Source organism: Chiloscyllium plagiosum, unplaced genomic scaffold (assembly GCF_037043375.1).
Source record: "Chiloscyllium plagiosum isolate Xiang-an unplaced genomic scaffold, Cpla_swu_hap1 HiC_scaffold_14, whole genome shotgun sequence".
Lineage (NCBI taxonomy): Eukaryota > Metazoa > Chordata > Chondrichthyes > Orectolobiformes > Hemiscylliidae > Chiloscyllium > Chiloscyllium plagiosum.
Window position 1 is genome coordinate 18,463,699 of NW_028270152.1, and position 24,493 is coordinate 18,488,191.

Genomic DNA, 24,493 nt, shown 5'->3' on the forward strand with positions numbered 1-24,493 from the left:
ATGTTGAGACCGGCAGGCTGTAACTTGCCTAGTCGGAAAATGAGATGCTGTTCCTCTAGTTTGCGTTGAGCTTCACTGGAACATTGCAGCAGGCCAAGGACAGGCATGTGGACATGGGAGCAGGATTGTGTTGAAGTGGCAAGCCACGGGAAGGTCCGGGACCTGATTGCGTACAGACCAAAGGTGCTCAGCAAAGTGATCACCCAGTCGGCGTTTGTCTCTCCAATATAGGGGCGAACACATTGGAAGCAATGAATGCAATAGACCAAATTGAAAGAGGTACAAGTGAAACGCTGCTTAATCTGAAATGAGTGTCTGGGGCCTTGGATGGTGAGCTTGGAAGAGGTAAAGGTGTTGCACCTTCTGCGATTGCATGGGAAGGTGCCGTGTGTGATGGGAGAGGTGTTAGGTGTGTTGGAGGAGTGGACTAGGTTGTCCCGGAGGGAACAATCTCTGTGGAATGCAGACACTGGGAGGGAAGGGAAGATATGTTTAGTGGTGGCGTCGTGTTGGAGTTGGCGAAAATGGCGGAGGATTATTTTTTGCACGTGAAGGCTGGTGGGGTGAAAGGTGAGAACAAGAGGGACCCTATCCTTGTTCTCGGAGGGGAAGGAGGGGGTGAGGGTCTTAGCGTGGGAGGTGGACCGCATACTGTCGAGAACCCTGTCAACAACTGTAGGTGGGAAGCCACGGTTGGAGAAGGAGCACATAGTAAGAGCACCACTTTGGAAAGTGGCCTCATTGGAACAAATGCGGCGGAGGCGAAGCAGCTGAGAGAAAGGGATAGAGCCCTTACAGGACGTCGGGTGAGAAGAGCTGTAGGAGTCAGTGGGCTTGTAATGGATATTAGTGGATGGACTATTGCTGGAAATGGAGACAAAGGTCAAGGAAAGGAAGGCAAGTGTTGGAGATGGACCAGGTGAAGGTGATGGAGAGATGGAAACTGGAAGCGAAGTTTATGAATTTTTCCAGGTCAGGATGAGTGTATGAAGCCGCACCGAAATAGTCATCGATATACCAATAAAGCAGTTGTGGGAGGGACCTGGGTAGGCCTGGAACAAGAAATGTTCCACATATCCCATGAAAAGGCAGGCATAGCTAGGACCCATGCGGGATTCCAGCATCCGCAGTAATTTGCTTTTATTACTTGTATAAGATTGTTTCCTTGAATTTGGGATGTGCCTCATCAACTGGTTTAGTTGAGATGTAAAATAACCCATTTTACAAAGAATCAACATTTAGGGGGATTTTTGTCTTGCCTAGGCTACTTGTTTATACCTTCTCATGATTTTCCCTGTGGCAATGAACTGTTTACTCTATTCTCTGAGGACTAGACTGTTAATTAGGAGAGTTGCAAGACTTAACCTATTTTAGGATTGGTGGAAGATGAATACTGTTGTCTGTGACTCTTGAAAAGTTGACTAAAATTGCATCACACTTGACATTGAGTTGTGGTGAACCTTGTGTTTGAGATTGAGGATTATTGATATTTGAAATGTGGCACTTTCCATATACCACACCAATGCCTAGATGAATTCAGGGTTGAATATAATGGTACATTATGTCATGTGCAGTGCCTTAGCAAGAAGCATTAATTCCAATTTGAATGCTACTTGTTCTTGATCGTGTACTGCTTCAGGCAATGGCTTGAATGATTTCAGTCTGAACTTAGAAATCCCTACTGTTTTGTGCATGAAAATAGACTTTTTCTGGCAGCTGCAAATCCAGGTCACAAACTAAAAAGTTGTATTTTAACCTGTTAAACAAATTGGGGGTTGGTTACCTTTGTTTACTGGATGGCTGGTTTGCAAGCAGAGTTAGTTTAGTTCCCACATTGGTTGAGGTTAGCATGAAGGACTGTGCTTCTCAACTTCACCTGACTTATGGTGACCCCTACATTAAACCACCATCTGTCGTAATGAGCAGCCTTATGGCTTGGTGGGACTGTGGCGATTTGTAAAAATGCATCCAACTGTCCAAAATTCAAATTTAGGTGCCATTCTCTTGTGGTCTTTGAAACCACAGAGTGCAAAGAAAATAAGTTCAATGTCAGTTAATGTATGCTGTAATTTCCAGTGCTTTAAATACTACTTTATTTCTCTGTAGTGTGGGGTGACTAACTTCAAACGACGAGAGAGATGTTTTAAATGTGATGCTCAGAAACCTGGTAAGTAATGTTGAGCAACTTCTGCACTCCTGTATGGTGATGGTATAGCCCAGAAGCTTGCTGTGTCACCCAACCACTATGTTACGAAGGCATGATTTGTTTTACACTTTCCATCTCGGCTGTAGAAGGTGGGGATCCTTTCGCATTCTTGATGGATGTGAAGCAAATTTGATGATTGTTGGTAATTAGGTGTGCAAGCCATGATCTTGCTCAGAGAAAATAACAAATTATCGAGGCCTAAATTGCAGGATTTGATAAATGCTGCAAGATTCTCTGGCCATCCACACACTTTCTTTTTCTATTCACAGTTTAATGTATTAGTAAAATTGTTTGAGATTGTAGTTCATTTAATCTTGTTCATAATATGACTGAATTTCACTTGCTGTGCATGAAAGGATACTTCAGCATTCAAATGGTTTAACATTTTCAGTTGGCTCTTGCATTCTTGGTCGTCTCAGTACATAAATTAGGAAAAATATACTGAATTGCCTTTCTCAATTTCTTCCAGAAACTGAAGAGGAGCAAGGTCGTGTGCAGGGTGAACCATTTATGTCTGACTATGCAAATGACAGTAAGTTCTTCGGAGTTCTGAGAAAAAAAAATCCAGTTCCTTTGTATTTTTACTTAGTGGTGGGTTTTTGAAGGTTTGTTTTTACTGAGCTGCACCAAATGTGATCTGATTTGGTGTCTGGTCCAACCTTGATTTGAAAAAGTGTTTTAACTGGAAGAGTAACCAAGAGCCCCAGGCTAATGTTCTAGTGAAATGGCTTCAAATCCCACCATGGCAAACGGTGAAATCTGAATTCAAGACAAAATTGTGAATATCAAAATAGCCATATGGCGACCATGTGACTGTTGTTAATTGTCATCCTTTTCACTGATATTCTTTATGGAAAGAAATCTGCCATCCAGGCCCCCAGCAATAACCTCAAGTGCCCTCTGATCACTAAGGCAACAAATTGTGGTTTGATCTGGCACGGTCAACATCCATGAACAAATCTTTTGAAATCTTTTGAAGTGGGTGGCACGGTGGCACATTGTTTAGCATTGCTGCCTCACAGCGCCAGAGACCCGGGTTCAATTCCCGCCTCAGGTGACTGACTGTGTGGAGTTTGCACGTTCTCCCCGTGTCTGCGTGGGTTTCCTCCGGGTGCTCCGGTTTCCTCCCACAGTCCAAAGATTTGCAGGTCAGGTGAATTAGCCACGGTAAATTGCCCATAGTGTTACGGATGGGTTGCGCTTCGGCGGGGCGGCGTGGACTTGTTGGGCCGAAGGGCCTGTTTCCACACTGTAAGTAATCTAATCTAATTTCCCCTTATAATTGTTGAGTTTGCATATTGCATTGTATTTGACTTCAGACTCTCGTCTTCATATTTACTATATTCTGTGTAATATTTGGTTTATTCACAGCAGGACTGCTGACAGGTTAATAGAAATTGAAATTTTGCAATTTTAACTATGAAAACTAACGTCAACCTTAGTCAAAAACATGGGAGTCAATTGGATCTGTGGATGAAGCTGTTGTCTCAAGACCAATTCAAAAAAATAATTTTGTACATTTTCCTAATGTAGGTTACTGTGGTTGAAAGCAAGGTAGAAATGTTGCACTAGGCACTGAGTGCTTTTCAAAATTAATTTGTTCGTAAACTGGCAGCTGTTCAGGAAATCAAATGCAAGTCATGATTCGGAACAAATTCAAAGAGCATAACACGTAAACCATGCACATTTGAGTGCTTGGTCTTTCAAAGTGTGAGCTTTAACTGTATCCGTCGTTTCCTTTTGTTTGCTTGTGCTAAGATGTGTTATGGTAGGGTGTGATGTATTCTCCTTTAGCACCTGGTGTGCTTCTGTGTGTTGGAAATCCCAGTTCAGTATTGGAACTACTTGTAACTATATTAACCTTGTAACTTCTCTCCAGCCTCAACAAAATATCCTTCCTTTATTGCACTAGCTTACATTTTTGTTCTTCACAAGCCCTATTCTGACTCTCAATGTCAGTGTCAAGTGTGGGAAGCTTTGGTCTCTGGACATATTCTTAACTAGCTGCCATCACGTCTTTCATAATGTTTAGAGCCCTTTGTGAGTTTAGTTATTTTCCAATATTGTTTTTTTAGAAAAAAAACAAATTTAGATTTAATTTATAGGTGTTGAACAATACTGAAGCCATATTAATCTTGCATTTAAAACTTGGTATTGTATTCTAATTTAAATCAATTCTAATTTCTATTTTCAACAGCCATTATTTTAAGAAACATAGGTCCACACACACCAATGGAATCTATCCTGAGTGCATTGGCTCCGTATGCTGTGCTGTCTGCTGCAAATGTCAGGTTGATCAAGGACAAGCAGACCCAATTAAACAGGGGATTTGCCTTTGTTCAGCTGGATTCATCTTTTGTAAGTTTTTTTTGTTTTCCCTTTTTATATGATGTTTAATAGCATCATGGATCCATGGAGTAATTTTGACTGAGGTACTGACACAAAAATGTCAGCTCTTTGACCATAAGACATGGGAGCAGAAGTAAGCCATTTGGCGCCTCTAGTCTGCTCCACCATCCAGTGAGATAATGGCTGATCTGAATGTTTCTTTGGTTTGAAGTGTTTTATCATGGAATTATGCAATCCGTCATCGAGCTTCATACTTCAGTTAGTGTTGTGCTTCGATTTGTAATACTTGAATAAATTTTTGAGTATGAGCTAGCACGTCCTGAGGCATTCCTGATCGTTCATGACTTTGATCAATAAATACGGTCTCGCTTCCACCAAGAAATCTCTCTGAGTAATGTTTAGACAAGTTTTGGACAGTCAAGATTAGACTGGTGCTGGAAAAGCACAGCAGGTCAGACAGCGTCTGAGGAGCAGGAAAAATCGACATTTCGGGCAAAAGCCCTTCATCGTTCATGCCTGATGAAGGACTTTTGCCCGAAACGTCGATCTTTTTTTTCCCTGCTCCGATGCATGTGTCACCTGCTGTGCTTTTCTAGCATCATTCTAATCTTGACTAATCTCCAATACCCATTTCTGCTGAGGTTTAGAGCGTGCGCGGCTTCTGAAAGGATTTGGGGCCAAGTTTGCAGACACCATGCTTGATTTGAATCAGTCTTTTGTAATAGACTGATAAAGTACTGCAATTTTACATTAATTTATTGTCTACTTAGTCTTGCCTTAGAAAACAATGAATATGATCAATGCTATTAGTGAGTTGGAAGGTTATGTGAGTTAATCACCTCCCTATGCTGCTTGGGTGTACTGAATAAGGATCACTACATGATTAATTTGGCTTTGATGTCATTCACTAAGTTAAACAGCACAGAAACAATCCCTTTGGTCCACTTTATCCATGCTGACCAAGCTTCCCAAACTAAACTTGTCTTGAGTTTGGTTCATATCCTTCTAAACCTTCAAACCTTCCCTATTCATATAACTGTCCAAATGTGTTTTTTAAATGTTGTAACTTTGAGTGCATCTACCATTTCCTCTGGCAGTTTATTCTGCATATGAACCAGCCTGTGCATGAAACAGTTGCCCCTTGGGTCCCTTCTTAAATCTTTTTCCTAGCGTCTTAAAAATATGCCAACTAATTTTTGAACTCCTTACACTAGGGAAAAGACTATTGTTATTCACCTTGACTCTGCCCTTAATAGTCATGCAGCACAGAAACAGACTCTTCAGCCTAACTGGTCCATGTTGAACATAATCCCAAACTAAACTAGTCCCACCTGATTACTCCTCGCCCACATCCCTCCAAGCCTTTTCAACCAATGTATCCATTTAAATGTCTTTTGAACATTGTAATTGTACTCACATCCACCACTTCCTCAGGAAGTTCATTCCAAACTCTCATCACCCTCTGTGTAAAGAATTTGCTTCTTATGTCTTTTTTTAAATGTCTCTCCTCTCACCTTAAAAATATGCACTCTAGTTTTGAAATTCCCCATCTTAGTGGAAAAGACAATTGCCATCAACTCTTAACTGTACCACTCATTATTTTATAAACTTCTGTAACATCACCCCTCAACTTCCGATGCTCCCGTGATCAAGTCACAAGCTCTCCTTATAACTCAAACTCTCCAGTCCCAGGAACATCCTTAAATCTCTTCTGAATCCTCTCCAATTTAGTAGTAATCTCCCAATAGCAGGGAAACCAGAACTGTGTACAGTACTCCAAAATGTTTTCTATTGAGAATCTGTACAATTTCCAATGATGAGCCTCAGTGTTGTAAAAAGCTGCTATAGTATGCATTATTTAAAAGTGCATCTTTTCTCTTTTACAGGAAGCTTCTCATCTCATTCAGATACTGCTTGCTCTACAGCCCCCATTAAACATTGATGGTCGGACCATTAATGTTGATTTTGCCAAATCTTTAAAGAAGTAGGTTGTCTTCAAGTGTGAACATCTTTTAAGTTTGGCTAGACGATTGTGATGGGCTTTAAAACATCTAAGTATCATTTTTCAGTTCATTGGCTGCCGGGACTTCTTGAAACTTTTCAACCATGTGACTGTGAACTGACTTATTGCATGAAGGTTACACGAACAATTGTTTCTGTTTTACCTTTACTCTAAATAACACCATAAGACACATGAGCAGAATTAGGCCATTCAGCCCATCGAGTCTGCTCTGCCATTTGATCATGGCTGATTAGTTTCTCACCCCGTACTTCAATTTTCTCCTCGTAGCACTTGATCCCCTTGACAATCAAGAACCGATCTATCTCCATCTTAAATGTAGTCAGTGACCTGGCCTCCACTGCCTTCTGTGGCAGTGATTCCACAGATTTGCCACACTTTGACTGAAGAAGTTTCTCCTTGTCTCCGTTCTAAAAGATCTTCCCTTTACTCAGAGGCTGTGCCCTTGGGTCCATAATTGAATAGTGAATCTTCCTATGTACACTACATAACATGTACCAAATTTAAAATGGATCAATCAAGCCCAAAGTAGAGTGGCTACCAGTGGAAATCTCCACAGACTGGTCCAACTTGTCCATGCCAACCAGATATCCCAGCCCAATCTAGTCCCACCTGCCAACACTTGGCTCATATCCCTCCAAACCCTTCATATTCATATACCCATCCAGATGTCTTTGCAATTGGACTACCCCCCGCCACTTCCTCTGGCAGCTCATTCCATATATGTACCATCTTTTGTGCGAAAAAGTTGCCTCTTAGGTCCGTTTCGTCTTTCCCCACTCTGGATTCACTGCAACACCCCCTCTCTTCCATTCCCTCCCCCACCCCCACCCCCCAAACACCCTATCCATGCCCTTCATGGTTTTATAATCTTTACAAGGCTGCAGGGAAAACAGGCCCAGCATATTCAGCTTCTCCCTATAGCTCAAATTCTCCAACCGTGGCAACATCCTTGTAAATCTTTTCTGAACCCTTTCAAGTTTCACAACATCTTTCCGATAGGAAGGAGACCAGAATTGCACACAATATTCCAAAAGTGGCCGAACCAATGTCCTGTGCAGGCACAATATGACCTCCCAATTCTTGTCCTCAATATTCTGACCAATAAAGGAAAGCATACCAAATGCTGCCTTCACTATCCTATCTACCTGCGACTCTACTTTCGAGGAGATATAAACTGCACTCCAAGGGCTCTTTTTTTCAGCAATGCTCCCTAGGACCATACCATTAAGTGTATGAGTCCTGCTAAGATTTGCTTTCCCAAAATGCGGCACCTCACATTTATCTAAATTAAACTCCATCTGCCACTTCTCAGCCCATTGGCCCATCTGATCAAGATCCCATTGTAATCTGAGGTAACCTTCTTCACTGTCCACTGTACTTCCAATTTTGGAGTCATCTGCATAGTTGCTATCTATACCTCTTCTCACATCCACCCATAATTTTAATAATGTTGTTCCTCCTTTGATGCTGTCCCATTCTTCTGATTTCTGCAGCAGTCAAAAGGACTGAAAATTAACTGGTGATCTTCTATGGGCTTTTCCATCTTTCGAAGTTAAATATAAATTAATTGATTCTGAACTGATTCTGAAGTCCTCATCAATCCACAATTAACTGTTTATCTTAGGGACCATATCCTTTCTGATGGTAATAAGATCAGTTCGTCAACTGTTGCGATCACAGCTATTGCGGCAGCCCAGTGGTCGTCAAGCCAGGTAACAATTTTTGTGGTTTTCCTCTACGGTGTGCAGTCTACTCTCTCGTTTTGCTCAATAATGTGCCAACAGCGGCTTTGATCTACTTAACCACATTTAAATCTGCCTCCTTGGTTTGATTATTATAATTACATATTGCATTATGTTGTAAAATGTTCCTATGTCATGTAAAGACCACTGGATTTTTTTCCAGTTTTTTTTACTGTTCTCCTGAGTTCTGAGCAGAAAGAAGATTACCAAAGCACACAGTGTCCTTGTGTTCTCTTGGCTGTGCTGTTCTCTACAGCTGATCGATACTGGATACTGCTAGATTATTGATATCCAGTGATTTATTTCAGCCGAACCCGATCATTTCTCATCTTTCTTATGTAGCCACTGCCTGGTGGTTGGGAGTGTAATTTGAGTGTTAGCCAACGATTTTTAATTGTTGCAGGTGGGACAAGGATCGGAAGATGGCAACATTGACTATAGCTACTTTCAACCTGGACAGGATGGCTACAATCAATACGATCAAGTATGTTGAAGTGAAAAAGGATATGTTGAAGTGTCTAGTTCTAGAGTATTGTAACTTGTGTGAAATTTATGTATGGCTTGAATAGTGGATACTATCCATGCTCAAATAAATAAAAGTATGGCTCTTTGAAAGTAAAATATATCACTATTTTGATGCTGTATTTATACATGTACACCCCTGGTTTTCAAAATGCTTCACATTTGATGCACAGAAATTTTGGGTGGCAAGATTTTTCACTTTCCCTGTGTGCACCCTGTACTGGGTATAGAGCATCACAGTGGAAACAAACAACTGAGTAACTTGTACCAATACAATAAGAATAAACCTGGGTGAAATCAGTAATGTCCAGTCAAAGTGAAAGTTTTGTTTTTGTATCTGCTTTAGATGGCATATTCACAAGATTATGGACAAAGTGGCTCTGCAGATTCCACCCAACAAGGATTGGCAGTATACCAAACACCTGCAGTAATTTCAGGTGGGTGTCTTCCCTATGTGTGGAATGTTTCTTGAGCTTTGTACTTATGTGTTTGCTGCAAGCCTGCAGCCAGGGAACCTTTGGATGTATCAGATCAACATGGAGCAACTTTGGCTGTCTACTTCCCTTTGTTTCTTGTGAGAAATTGCCTGAAATGCATTTAATATTGCTCCATGCTGAAACTGGGCAACAGATTGTTTTGGTATTGGTACAGATTTGAGGCTTACCATTTGGTTTACAGGACATCTGTGCCGCCCCACCTTGTCACAGTGAAATAGTTGCTGTTTGGCCTGTGGAGCATTTTTTCAAGTTTACAATTCCTCTGTTCTCTCTTTGTCAGTATTGTACTTTATTCTTTGTTCCACATTTTTTCTCCCATCTTCTGCATCCATACATAATATTTTTAGGTTATCTTCATTCTAACGTTTGTTAATTCTGTTAGTACTTTGTGTCTTTTGCACACACGCAACGCTCGCTTTCTCTCTTACAGTGGAATGTTGTTTCTCACCAACGCAGTAACTGACTCTGTTTACAGACAGCTTGCTTCTGTAATCATAAATTGCAAACTTGTTTGCTGACTGAGCAAATGGATAAACTTTGCCTTATTAGAGTGAGTTTGACACTTATTATGGAATGGTTAGGGAACAAACTGCATCATGTAATTGGGTTACTAAAATATATCGGATTGTGTAGAATAATGATTGCAGCATTTCTTTGACCTACATAATTACATTGACGAATTTTGACAACACTTACCACCTTATTCCTCAATATATTTCCCTTTTTTTCTTAAACAGCTCCTCCTATGGTTGCTAAATCTGCAACCGTTTCCCAAGATGGTCAGTCCTATCAGTCACAGAATCAATCTGAGGTATGTTGGAAATGTTCAGTATTCTCCTGCGTTATGGCTTTTTGAAGCTACTGCACATCAGATCATACAAAAAGATTCTTCAGTTCACTTAGTCAGTCCCAAAGTGATTTGCTGATCTCATTTGGACTATCCAGATAATTTCTAGTGTATGTGGTCTCATTTTCCCCTACCCCAAGCTTGTCTTAGCCAGATGTTCTGCACTTGCTCTTTATGCCTGAGTGAATGGTTGAGACTAGGGAAATTTGGATATCGTGCTAACTATTCATATTGTATGCAGTATTATCAGTATTGACTGGAATTTTCTTAATACCTTTAAAATAGACACAAACTACAGACACCACTCCATCTGATGTTACCACAGAGTCCAAGGATTCAAGCTATCGTGAGTACTTTGCCCAGATTGGTTTTTGCTAAATACTTTGGCGGTTTATTGAATTACTTTTCAACTAGGTTGCTTTGTTTCTGTTCCAGCTGTACCAGATGTATCAACTTACCAATATGATGAATCATCTGGATTTTACTATGATGCACAGACTGGATTCTACTATGACCCAAATTCCCAGGTATATATGTGTAAGCAGTAAAAATGTAAAAACTGTTCTGATGCATTGAAATCAGCATTTTGTCAATGACTGAGGCTCGGATGTGTAGAGCCACCAGCATCATTGACTGCTTAATTGGCTCAATCAAATGTTTAAACTAAATTAGTGAATGTGTCATCCTGGTTGTTGAAATGCTTAAATATTTTTGTTCTTCCTCTAATGAATTGACTGTTTTATTAAGATGACTTAAAGCTTTCTATTCTTTGTGGTCTGCAAATTTTAGGATCTCGTAAACTGTTTGTTTTGACCTCAAAAACAATGATAAAACAAGATTTTGTTACCATAGTCCTTAAGTCAGCAATACTTAAACAGCTAAAAAGGTCATGTCAGGAAATTTTCCTCATTCACAAATAAAGTTTTTAACATCACCCAATGTAACTTCTGTAGCTTCACCATTGAGCTCTTTTCTCTTTTGTCCCAATATGCACTTGTCATCTGAAACCTTCAAACTGAAATCAGTAGGGCAAAAAGGGGACATGAGATAGCTTTGGCAAATAGAGTTAAGAAGAATCCAAAGGGTTTTTACCAATACATTAAGGACAAACTTGATTGAGTTTTTTGAAGAAGTAACAAAGAAATTTGATTAGGGCAGAGCAGAAGATGTGACTTCAATCAGGCATTTGAGACTGATTAGCAAGGATAGATCTCATGGAATAAAGGGAGAACTAGCCATTTGGATACAGAACTGGCTCAAAGGTAGAAGACAGGGTGGTGGTGGAGGGTTGTTTTTCAGACTGGAGGCCTGTGACCAGTGGAGTGCCACAAGGATGGGTGCCGGGTCCTCTACTTTTTGTCATTAACATAAATGATTTGGATGTGAGCATAAGAGGTACAGTTAGTAAGTTTGCAGATGACACCAAAATTGGAGGTGTAGTGGACAGCGAAGAGGGTTACCTCAGATTACAACAGGATCTGGACCAGATGGGCCAATGGGCTGAGAAGTGGTAGATGGAATTTAATTCAGATAAATGCGAGGTGCTGCATTTTGGGAAAGCAAATCTTAGCAGGACTTACACACTTAATGGTAAGGTCCTCGGGAGTGTTGCTGAACAAAGAGACCTTGGAGTGCAAGTTCACAGCTCCTTGAAAGTGGAGTCGCAGGTAGATAGGATCGTGAAGAAGGTGTTTGGTATGCCTTCCTTTATTGGGCAGAGTATTGAGTACAGGAGTTGGGAGGTCATGTTGCGACTGTACAGGACATTGGTTAGGCCACTGTTGGAATATTGTGTGCAGTTCTGGTCTCCTTCCTATCAGAAAAATGCTGTGAAACTTGAAAGGGTTCAGAAAAGATTTACAAGGATGTTGCCAGGGTTGGAGGATTTGAGCTATAGGGAAAGACTGAACAGGCTGTGGCTGTTTTCCCTGGAGCGTCGGAGGATGAGGGGTGACCTTAGAGGTTTACAAAATTGAGGGGCATGGATAGGGTCAATAGACATGGTATTTTCCGTGGGGTGGAGGAGTCCAGAACTAGAGGGCATAGGTTTAGGGAGGTAGGGGAAAGACCCAAGGGCAACCTTTTCATGCAGAGGGTGGTACATGTATGGAATGAGCTGCCAGAAGAAGTGGTGGAGGCTGGTACAATTGCAACATTTAAGAGGCATTTGGATGGGTATACGAATAGGAAGGGTTTGGAGGGATATGGGCCGGGTGCTGGCAAGTGGGACCAGTTTGGGTTGTGATATCTGGTTGGCATGGTCGGGTTGGACTGAAGGGTCTGTTTTCATGCTGTACATCTCTATGACATTGTGAGCTTCAAAGATCTAGATGAAGTAGCAATACACAAAAAGCCAAGGCCAGACTGCGATACTGTCAACATCCGTGTAGGAGCAAAGTCAGAGCAAAACAAGTTAAGAGCCCTGAGAGACATTCAGTTCCAATGTGGAGAGGCTGAATAGGCTGGGGCTGTTTTCCCTGGAGCGTGGGATGGTGAGGGGTGACTTTATGGAGGTTTATAAAATCATGAAGGTCATGGATAGGGTGAATAGACAAGGTCTTTTCCCTGGGGTGGAGAAGTCCAGAGCTAGAGGACATAGGGAAAGATTTAAAAGGGATCTAAGGGGCAACATTTTCATGCAGAGGATAGTGCGTGTATGGAATGAGTTGCTGGAGGAAATGTTAGGGGCTGGGACAATTACAATGTTTAAAAGGTATCTGAATGGGAACGGTTTAGCGGGATATGGGCCAAGTGCTGGCAAGTGGGACTAGATTAGCTTAGGCTATCTGGTCAGCATGGACGAGCTGGACTGGAGGGTCTGTTTCCGTGCTGTACATCTGACTCTGTGACTCTAAAAGGCCCACTGGCTACCTTGAAAGGCTGTTTTCTTTTTTAAACCAGTTAATAACTGGTAATGTCATAGATTTACTTAATGTCAATGTCATTTTTAAGCAGAGCTTAAAATAGTTTGTAAAAGGTCAAATTCACCTTGACTCAATGAACTATGTTCAAATTTAAAATATGGGTTTGATTTTCTGAATGTTGAAGCAGCAGGTTCAATTGCTGAATTTTAAGTTAAAAGGTTGTTGATTTTTATTTTGTACTGTGATATCCTTTTTTTTGAATTCTTTAAACTCGTGGGACGAGGGTCTTGCTGCTGAGGCCAGCATTATTGCCTATTTCTAATTGCTAAGCGGGCAGTTAAGAGTCAACCCCATTGCTGTGGTTCTGGAGTCACATATCAGCCAAGTTAGGATGACATTTTCCTTCCCGAAAAATCATTTGTGGGTTTTTCCAACAAACTACAATGGTTTCATGGTTATCATTAAACTCTTGATTCCAGTTTTTTTTATTGAATTCGTATTCCACCATCTGCCACAGCGGGATTTGAACCTAGATCCCCAGATAATTATCTGGATCTCTTAAACTGGGCTGTCCTCCCCTTAAATTCATGGGATTGTTATTGGTAAAGTCAGCATTTGTTGCTCTTCAGAAGGTTGTGATGAGTCGGCAGCTTGAAATACTGCATTCCATGTAGTTTAATGTCTGTGCATAATGATGGTGAGGAAGGGGTTTCCAGGTCTATAAAGAAATAATGTAGGTCTAAGTCAGAATAGTATGTAGTTTGGAGACTATCTTGCAAGTGCTGAAGTTCCTGTGCATCTTCTGACTTTGTCCTAGTTGGTTGAGGTCTCCAATCTGGAAGGTGGTGTTGAAGGTGGCTTGGTAAGCAGTGCCTCTTAGATGATATCTGCTGCTACTCTGCGACACTGTTGGAGAAAGTGAATGTTTGCCATGGATGGATGCTAGTTAGTTGGCTATTTTGTCATGGATCATATCAAGCTTTGTGTGGTTTGAATTATGTTCATCCAGGCAATTTGAATATTCTAGCACAGTTCTGACTCGTGGTGGGTAGGGAAAACAGGTTCTTCAGTGTTTAATTCAAAAGCACTGTTTTGCTTTTGTAGCCAATGTATTTATGGATATTTTGTAATCAACCTGGTCAGATGTTGTTTCACACATCTAGAACAGGTGGGACTTGAACCTGGGTCTGCTGGCTTAGGGTTAGGGACATTACCATTATACTGCAAGGATGCCCACCACAATATTTGTATGTGCAATTCGGTTTATGGTCAATGGAGGTAATTCCAGGATGCTGATAGTGGGGATTCAGTGATAGCAATGCCATAGAACATCAAGGATAGATAGTTAGATTCTCTTTTTAATCGTTACCTTCGTGCTTGTGCGGCATTATTGTGAAAATGTTACTTCAGGCCAGCCCAAGTCCTAATATCATCATTGTTTTGCTGCATCTAGGCACGGATAGGAGTATAAGATTTAATGGACAAGTCTTTCTTTTGATGATCACACAGCACAGAAACATGTCTAATATCTCTGATGCTTCTTCATGGATAGCTTGCAAGTGTTGCACCAATTCTAACTGAGATGCAGTTCACAGATAAATAAATCTGTTTCAGGAAGCAGAGTAACTTCCAGGATCGGGATATATCATAGTGCTGTTTCTCAGATCTCCAAAGTTTTGTTTTTTTTCACAAAGATGTTCTATTTTGTTGAAGGTTAAAAGGGGACATCTTCTGTTTGACATATCTGACATTGTCAAAATCTTGGTCTGTAACAAAAAAAACTATCCCTGTCAGATACATTGGAACAGGAATGAGACTGGGGGAGGGGGGTGTTGAGATAACAAACAAACTAAGGGTCATGTGATCGCTGGGGTCATTCATTTTGTAAAATCCATTAAGTAACGCTACCCGTCCTAACTTGATAAGTGTTCAGTTCGAGCTCAGACCTTGGTTACATATTTGGATTTAAGCAGGTTGGTAAACAAAAAATAATGAAATTAAATGTTAAACATTACACTGAGTCACTTGTATATTGGAAGGTAGTAATGCACTTTTTAAATATTTTGTTCCAGTACTATTATAACCCACAGACTCAGCAGTACATGTATTGGGATGGAGAGAAACAGACTTATTTGCCTGCCCCAGATCAAACTGCACAGCAAAGCAAAACAACCAGTGGGACTAAAAGTAAAGAGGGGAAAGAAAAGAAGGAAAAACCAAAGAGCAGGACAGCTCAACAGGTGAGAATTTTGTGGATAACTTGTGAACATGAATTAGTTCCCCCCTCCTCCTCCTTGTCTATTTTGGAAGGAAAGTGTTTTAAAAGGGGTAAGAGATTGCAAGTTTCACATACGGTCTGGGTACCTTCAAGCATACATAGCAAAAGATTAAATTACTTGCTGTATCCATATATTAAAAAACTAATGGAATGGTATCATTTGTCATGAAGGAAATTGAATATATCTGTTATGTTTCAATTGTATAGGGCGCTATTGAGACTGCATCTGGAGTATTGTTTGCTGTGTTGGTTACCTTACTTAAGGATCTATGTAGTTCAGAGACAGTTAACTACATCAATACCTGGAATGGGCAGGTTGTCTTCTCAGGAAACATTTATACAGGCTAGGCTTTTATCCACTAGAGTACAAAAGAGAAAGAAATTACTTGATTGAAACAAAATCTTGAATGATCCCGACAGGGTAGGTGTGTAGACGATGTTTCCTCATATGGGAGAATCTAGTAAAAAGGGTCAATGTATAAAAATCAGGTAAAATGGATGAGGAAAAGACAGTTTTGAAGATTTTGAGTCTTTGGAAATCTCTTCTTGGAAGGGTGGTGGAAGCAGAGGTATGTATACTCTTGGTAAGCAAAAGAGTTCAAAGGTTATCGGGTCAGAATATGAATTTGAGCTTACAATCAGGTCAGCTGTAATTTTGTTGAATGGCAGAATGGGTTGAGGGGCTGAATGACCTACTGACACAATAGAAATGTTACTGGAAGATGGAGTAATCAGCAGAATGATGTTTACTTTGTTTATTTCTTGTGGGGAATTCCTCATCTTAAAATGTTAAAACTCAAGAAGTTTGGTGCATGGTACTTGGGCAGTGACTATGTCATTACTCTGTTTGGACACATGGAAAGAAAAGTGGCCCACTTATGAAGAGTTTTGTTTTCTTTTCACCTGTAGATCGCCAAAGACATGGAACGATGGGCTAAGAGTCTAAATAAACAGAAAGATAACGTCAAAAGTGCTTTGCAGATGATTGCATCTAAAGAAGAGGAGAGGAGAGAATCTGCAGCAGCTGATGCAGGATTTGCTTTGTTTGAGAAAAGGGTATGTGGAATTTACAAATTGGAAATGGATGGAATACTAAACCACACACCAGGTGATTGCCTGGATAATATTTGGACAAGGCTGTAACTTGGGTGCTAATGTATTTTGCTATTAACTAAAAGAGGACACTGAAAGAGCTGAAAAAGGATAAGGTGAATGATGGCGGAATCTCAAAATAAAAGCTGAACCTTTCTGTATATATTGTAAAAAGAACTACTAAATGGGGTCGGAGGATTAACTGAAGCCTCAGTACTATGCTTTCTGTTTACAAAAGAGAAACTTGAGGTAAATCCTAAACTTAAAACTAGATCAGAAATATTGTGAATATAAATTATAATATAAATACACAAAGGTCTGCAAATTAGCAGGATATCTATGGATATCTTGAAATCTGGTGAGAAATAGTGCAAGTGCAGCAAATGATAATTTGGAGTCTAATTGTAAATAATTAATTGAACTGAATATATTGTCACGTGTACCGAGGCTCAGAGAAAAGCTTTGTCTTGTGAGCAATACAGGTAAATCAGAGTTAAGCAGCATAGATACGGAAATAATAGGTAAACAGCTGCAAAAACAAAAACACAGGTACAGGCGAATGTTGCAGTGACTGTTGGGATAGGTTTGTCAGGACATCGGAATAGGTGATATCTCTCCACTGAAATTCTGCTCAAAGCAAATATAGGCATTGAGACAATCTGGAAGGGTTGTGTCATTGTCTGTTATCTTGGACTATCTCTTTAGAATCTGTGATGTCATTCAGTCCTTTCCATAGTCGCCGGTGTCCGTCTGGGTCTCTGGTTTGGATCGGTATTGGTCCTTGCCTGTCTTAATGGCTCTGCAAATGTCATACTTATGTTTGAGTGGGTCTCCGGATCTGAAGGCCTCACGCCTAATGTATGGAGTAGGGGAGAATGGTTATTCTAATAGCCATTTTCAAGGTTATTGAATCATTGGAAATTACTCGTCAGCTAGTTTGGGGAAATGTTGCCATCTTCAATCATGGAATTTAAAAATAAAATCAAGCTATCTGTTTGAACAGAAGGAAATAATTTGATGCAGCAGATAACGCTGATTTTAGAAAGAGCAGTTATGCCAAATCGCCTCATTAGATTCTTAAGCTAATGGATACAGTGGGGGTATTTGAATGGACATGCAAATTATCTTTCAGAAAGCCTTTGTGCTAACAAGGATAATATAAAACTGGGAGAACATGTCAAAAGTTAGTGTACAATACCACTGTATTGGCTAGCTCTGTTGTTCACTGCATTCATGACTTGGATTTGGATCGAGATGGTGGTCCCTTGTTCGTGATTGTTAGATATGACCCATAACTAATACTGAGTACTAAAGGAAGTGGCAAGGAGATGTTGATATAGTGTTTGATTTAGGCAAATGAATGTTGTTGTTCAACACAATAAAGTGAGGTGGTCCATTTTTCATTTAGGGGAGAGGCTGGATGGTGTGGGATCTCAGATGTTAGGACTTTGAGTTTGTTTTCATATGCAGTGTCTCATAGGTAAGACCATAAAGTGATGATGGAGTACTTTCTTTTACAAGTCAAGATATAATAATTGTATAAAATCTTTATACAATTTTCATATGAATATTCTGATCTTTTGGACAATGTACTAGAGAAAAGATGTTGATGCAGTGGAGCACAGATTCACTAAAACTGCCCATTCTGATCATTTGCGAAGAAAAATTGATTGTCTTTGCTATAACAGAAGATATTACATGATCTGATAAAGATCTTTTAAAATTATGAAGAATGCAATGTTTTGGAACCAAGGTGAGAGATCTAGAATACAGGAACATAAATGCAAGCTTAAATGTACAAGGTTTTGGATGGCCTGACTGTGGGAGGAACACCCTGATTGTGTTGTAATTTGTATACTACTTTATTGGGAATCGCTAGTGGCCAATGCTAAGTAATTACAGAAGTTGCTACAAAAACATAGAGCATCGAACAATGCAGCGCAGAACAGGCCCTTCGGCCCTCAATATTGTGCCGACCTGTGACCTAATCTAAGCCTATCCCATCATCATCCATGTGTTTATCCAAAGATTGTTAATTACATTAGGAGGCAGGGCATTCCACACCCTTACCACTCTGAGTAAAGAACCTGCCCCTGACATCTGTCTTAAATCTTTATCACCCTTCATTTTGTAGCTATGCCCCTCATATAAGCTGATGACATCATCCTCGGAAAAAGACTTTCACAGTCTACCCTATTTAATCCTCTGATCATCTTCTATGTCTTTATCAAATCCCCTCTTAGCTGCCATATCTCCAATGAGAGAGACCCAAGTGTCTCAGCCTTTCCTCATAAGACCTTCCCTCAGACCAGGCAACATCCAGGCTCGAAACTTATGTATGCAGCCGCATTATGTTCCAAAATGTCCATAGCTTCTGACTTCATCTTAATTATTTTTCAAAGATGCAATATTTAAATTAATGTTTAATGTGTCTGTTGCAGGGGATGATGGAACGGCAGCCAATGGTACTTGAACCGTTCAGTGGTTTAGTGGAACACCTACGAGATGATGAAGAAAGTCCACTAAAGGTTTGAATGTCTTTCTTTCAAGTCTCAATATTGTTTCCTCCTTTCTAATTCTTCAAGCTTCCACTTTTCCAGGCTGGAGTTTCGTGATTGACTTAAAATATTTTGTAGCCCTCTATTGTTGCTAGTTCTGCTAAGTACTCCATTTCTTTGGAGCAGGGTAGTATCTTTGATTTTCATTATTTCTGTGATGATAGTCATGGAGAAGCATCAGAAATACAAAGTATTGAAGGACAATCATGCACTGCTCTGGCTGTGTCTGAAACCAGCTGAAATTTGAGTTTGAGCTGGATAGTAGTTATAGAAGTGAAGTATCAGTTTGAAAGATTTTTGAGATTTCCTTTATAAAAATAAGTGCTGGAGAAACATGGTGAGAGAAAGAGTCAATGGTTTGAAACCAATCTGACCATTCTTCAAAACTGCTTCTGTCCACATGTATAATACTTCAGCTTTTATTTGTGTTGTTTCCTTTTAACCACTAGTGTGTAGCTATCAATTTGCAAAGTGTAACTTGTAATACCGTGTACACAGGAACCACGATAATCTGAACGAGATGGGCGGGCACTATTTTGTTCTGATAATTGATCATTTCCTCTGAGGCTCAGTTTTCTGTGAAGTCTGCTCCCCATTCAGGAGACGAGGCAGCAGCACTCTGCACGCAAGACCCTGTCCGCTCCCACCCCCAACCCCGTCCAACCTTCTCCCCCCTCCCCCCCCGCATCCCTATCCACGTGGGGGGGGGTGTTAGGTTTCACCCCATGTAGAACTCCAGGGAAAGTGAGAGGTCAGTCATTTAGAGACGGTGCATGGACTGTCCAGGACTGCTCTCGGCAGCATTTTAGTGAACCGAGTTTGTTTTTAATCATTGTACCTGTAAACAAAAGATGCGATCAGGGTTGAAATAGCTCTTTGACCTAATGTTTCTATCGGGACCTTGAGATCCCCGTCAGATAATCTGATATTCAGATAATCGAGGTTCCTCTGTATACAGGAGTAGGTAAAAGATGGAGTGCCAGTGCTAATCAATAATAGTATCACAGCTGCAGAAATGGAGCTCATCGAGGAAGGTTTGTCTACTAAGTCAGTGTGGGTGGAAGTCAGAAACAGGAAAGAAGCAGTCACTTTGGGAGATTTCTACAGACTCGCCAGTAGCAACAGAGACGGCGAGCAGATTGGGAGGCACATTTTGGAAAGGTGCAGAAGTAACAGGGTTGTTGCAATGGTTACTTTAATTTCCTAATATTGATTGGAACCTCCTTAGTTCAAATAAGGAGTTTTTGTCAGGTGTCCAGGAAGGGGTCCTGATTCGATACGTAGATAGGCCGACTACAGGGAAGGCCATGTTTGGTTTGGTGCTTGGCAGCGAACCTTGCCAGGTGTCTGATTTCTCATTGGAAGCGCAGTTCAGTGATAGTGATTACAGCTTCCTGATCTTTATGGAGAGGGATAGGAGCAGACAGTATGGGAAAGTATTTAATTGGGGTGGGGGGGGCGGGTGGGCAGGTAATTACCTTGCTGTTACGCAGGAACTGGGTCTCCTAAATTGGGAACGCATGTTCTCTGAAATGTGCAACAAATGTGGAGGCTGTTTAGGATGCACTTGCTGATGGTGCTGGACAGGTTTATCCATTGAGGCAAGGAAGGGATGGTAGGTTGAAAGAACCTTGAGTGACAAGGGATGTGGAACATCTAGTCAATGGAAGAAGGAAGCTTGCTTAGGTTTGAGGCAGGGATCAGATGGGGCTCTGTAGAGGGTTACATGGTAGCCAGGAAGGAACTGAAGAATGGACTTAAGAAAACTCGAAGGTGGCATGATAAAGCATTAGCGGGGAAGATTAAGGAAAACTCTGAGATGTTCCACACTTATGTGAGGAACTAAAGGCCAGAGTGAGGGTAGGTCCAATCAGGAATAGTGAAGTCAACTTGTGCCTGGAGTCTGAGGAGGTTGGAGAGGTCCTTAATAATTACTTCAGTGTTCACAACTGAGAGGGACCTTGTGGTTTGTGAGAACAGTGTGAATCAGGCTGATTATGCTCAAACGCGTTGATGTTAAGAAGGACGATGTGCTGAAAATTTTGAAAAACGTGAGGATACGTCCCCTGGGCCAGATGAGATATACCCAAGGTTACTGCAGGAAGCGAGGAATGAGATTTGGCAATGATCTTTGTGTCTTCAATGTCCACTGGAGTAGTGCCAGATGTTTGGAAGGTGGTAAATGTTCCCTTGTTCAAGAAAGGGAATCGGGATATTCCTGGGAATTACAGACCAGTCAGACTTATGTCAGTGGTGGGTAAATTATTGGCAAGTGTTGAGAGACAGGATAATTTGGAAAGCCATAGTTTGATTAGAGGTAGTCAGCATGGCATTGAGAGGCACAAGTCATACCTTACAAGCGTTGTTGAATTTTTTGAGAGTGTGAACAAACACATTGAAAGTGGAGCAGTGGATGCAGTGTATGTGAATTTTAGTAAGGCTTTTGATAAGATTAGGAGAAAGTGAGGACTGCAGATGCTGGAGATCAGAGCTTAAAAATGTGTTGCTGGAAAAGCGCAGCAGGTCAGGCAGCATCAAAGGAACAGGAGAATCGACGTTTCGGGCATAAACCCGAGGAAGGGCTTATGCCCAAAATGTCGATTCTCCTGTTCCTTTGATGCTGCCTGACCTGCTGCGCTTTTCCAGCAACGCATTTTTAAGTTTTGATAAGATTACCCATGGTAGGCTCATGCAGAAAGTAAGGAGGCATGGTATACAGGGAAACCTAGCTGCCTGGACACGGAATTGGCTGGCCCATAGAAAACAGAGGGTAGTAGAAAATATTCAGCCTGGAGCTTGGTGACCAGTGGTGTTCCGCAGGGATCTGTCCCAGGACCTGTACTGTGATTTTTATAAATGACTTGGATGAGGAAGTGGGATGGTGGATTAGTAAGTTTGCCTGTCGCACAAATGTTGGGAGTTGTGGATAGTGTGGAGGGCTGTTGTAGGTTGCATCGGGACGTTGACAGGATGCAGAACTGGGCTGATAAGTGGCAGGTGGAGTTCAACCTCAAGTGTGATTGTGATTCATTTTGGAAGGTTGAATTTGAATGCAGATTAAAGGCAGGATTTTTGGCAGTGTAGAGGAACAAAGGGATCTTGGGGTCCGTGTCCATAGATCCCTTTAAAGTTGCCACCCAAGTTGATAGAGGTGTTAACAAGGAGTATGGTGTGTTGGCATTCATTAGCAGGGGGATTGAGTTTTAAGAGCCGCAAGATTTTGCTGTAGCTCTATAAAGCAGTGGTCAGACCGCACTTGGAATATAGTGTTCAATCCTGACCTCATTGTTGGAAAGATGTGGAAGCTTTAGGGATGAAGCTTTAGAGAGGAGATTTATCTGGATGCTGCCTGGATTGGAGGACACGCTTTATGAAGAAAGGTTGATGGAGCTTGGGCTTTTCTCATTGGAGCGAAGAAGAATGAGAGGTGACTTGAAAGAGGTGTACAAAATAATGATAGGCATTGATAGAGTGGATAGTCGGTGACTTTTTCTTAGGATGAAAGTGGCAATCACAAGGGGACATAATTTTAAGATGATTCCAATCTGCCAGTAGTCCCACTCCACTCCAGGTGTTCCAGTCCGCCAACTGTTGTGCTCCGTTCCTAGTTTTACCATAATTTGTAGTTGTTTCTGTATTTGTTTAGAAATCGTGAGCAGAAGTCTAATTGATATGAATTTTGACGGGCATTAATTTCAGCCATTCAAAATAGTGTCTATGTAATAGTAGATCCTATAAATTTAACATTAAAAAGTAGTCAAAATTTGACCATTACTTGAGAGTATTTCTAGTATTCACAAACTTGTGAAAATTATGAAGTGTACAAACCTTAAGAATAAATTTCGATCATTGATTTATGTAATTGGAAATCTTCAATGATCTCGAACTGGCAGCACAGTGGCTCAGCGGTTAGCACTGCTGCCTCACAGTACCAGGGACCCGGGTTCAATTCCAGTCTTGGGTGACTCTGTGGAGTTTGCACATTCTCCCCATATCTGCGTGGGTTTCCTCCCACAGTTCAAAGATGTGCAGGTTAGGTGAATTGGTTGTGCTAAATTGCCCATAGTGTTCAGGGAAGCATAGGATAGGTAGGGGTAAATGTAGGGGAATGGGTCTGGGTGGGATACTCTCCGGAGAGTTGGTGTGGATTTGTTGGGCCGGAGGGCCTTTTTTCACACAGTAGGGATTCTTTTTTTAAAAACTGCTTCTGTTGTATCAAGATTTCGTGTGAATTGACTGGAATTTTGCTGGTTAAAGACCATATTGAGAAATTGCACAGTTCGTTGTTTACGTTTCCTTTTTTGTTAAAATAGTTTACATTTATACTGTTCTTTACTTTTCCATTTTTGATGTACTTCTGTGCTAATATTGAAGTATCATTTGTGGTGCTTGATTATCTTTTGACATTTCTCTGTTCATTGAATAATTAAAATGGGAACAGTTGGCTTAAAAGATGCATGTATCAGACTGAAGCTTGATATCCATCTTATAGAGAAAATCCAGTCCGCTACAGGGTCTTGTAGCATCATACAGTGGAGAAAGTGAAGAGGAGGAGCAAGAGACAGTCCAAGAACTGGAAGAAAAGCTGACAGATTGGAACAAAATAGCCTGTCTGCTGTGCAGAAGACAGTTTCCTAACAAAGAGGCACTTACTCGGCATCAGCAACTCTCTGACCTCCACAGGGTAATAAGAGCAAAGCTAATGTGTGCATTCTACAAAAGTAAAGCAATAAGATTTCAGTTGTCTGAATTTTTATTTTGTCATTTATTAATTCCAAGTTGAAATTGTTCCCCTTTGAAATTGAGTCTGTGAACATAATTTTACTTGATCTGTAGTCTGTGGTCTATTGGTCTATGATGAGAAATCATGCACCACTCTGACTTGTACCCAAAAAGATGCACTGGAAATGAATCTGAGACCAAAGAATGAAGGAAATTACTATGTTCTTAACAGATAGTTATAGGAAGGAAAACAGATATGCAAAATTCTACAATAAGTTGGCTGTTTTTAAAAAAAAATTGCTTTACAACTCTACAAGCCATAGACTTGAAACTGTATACACTGGCAAAATGCATTGTTCTTGCATATACACTGCAGTTAATTTTAAGTTCTATAAATTCACATTGCTTTATTTTACGTTTAACGAATTATCATTTATTTGTAGTCTATTATTAAATATTTTCTCTTTTTACCTACAGCAAAATTTGGAAATTCGTAGAAGGTCGAGAATGTCTGACCGGGAACTTGAGGCATTAGAAAAATCAGAAAATGAAGTACGTTCTCTTGCAATTCAAGCAACTAAAGCAAAGAGCTCTGATAATTGATACAGCTGCCACCATTCAGTGATAGTAACCAATAACATGTCAGATTTCCTTAATCCTGTTAGGGTTAAAGGAAAGGCTGGTCGGTGTTGGGAATGCTGGATGACTTAAAAAAAAAATTGGCATTTTGGTTAAGAAAAAGAAGGAAGCAATGTCCAGTGAAGATCCGATAGATCGAATTAATCATTCATTT

The 24,493-nt window shown here is 40.7% G+C and overlaps 1 protein-coding gene across 1 annotated transcript in view; it reads left to right on the forward strand.

The window, feature by feature from the left end:
* Positions 1 to 24,493, forward strand: part of LOC122558857 (RNA-binding protein 5-like) — a 52,239-nt gene that overhangs the window by 17,217 nt on the left and 10,529 nt on the right. The window contains exons 8-22 of the mRNA XM_087994102.1: positions 2,107 to 2,167; positions 2,676 to 2,738; positions 4,404 to 4,564; positions 6,442 to 6,539; positions 8,203 to 8,290; positions 8,724 to 8,804; positions 9,189 to 9,279; positions 10,077 to 10,150; positions 10,472 to 10,532; positions 10,622 to 10,713; positions 15,123 to 15,290; positions 16,238 to 16,384; positions 18,862 to 18,948; positions 23,471 to 23,662; positions 24,178 to 24,252. Coding sequence (XP_087850228.1) covers positions 2,107 to 2,167; positions 2,676 to 2,738; positions 4,404 to 4,564; positions 6,442 to 6,539; positions 8,203 to 8,290; positions 8,724 to 8,804; positions 9,189 to 9,279; positions 10,077 to 10,150; positions 10,472 to 10,532; positions 10,622 to 10,713; positions 15,123 to 15,290; positions 16,238 to 16,384; positions 18,862 to 18,948; positions 23,471 to 23,662; positions 24,178 to 24,252 — 1,539 coding nt within the window. The remainder of the gene's footprint in view (positions 1 to 2,106; positions 2,168 to 2,675; positions 2,739 to 4,403; positions 4,565 to 6,441; positions 6,540 to 8,202; positions 8,291 to 8,723; positions 8,805 to 9,188; positions 9,280 to 10,076; positions 10,151 to 10,471; positions 10,533 to 10,621; positions 10,714 to 15,122; positions 15,291 to 16,237; positions 16,385 to 18,861; positions 18,949 to 23,470; positions 23,663 to 24,177; positions 24,253 to 24,493) is intronic.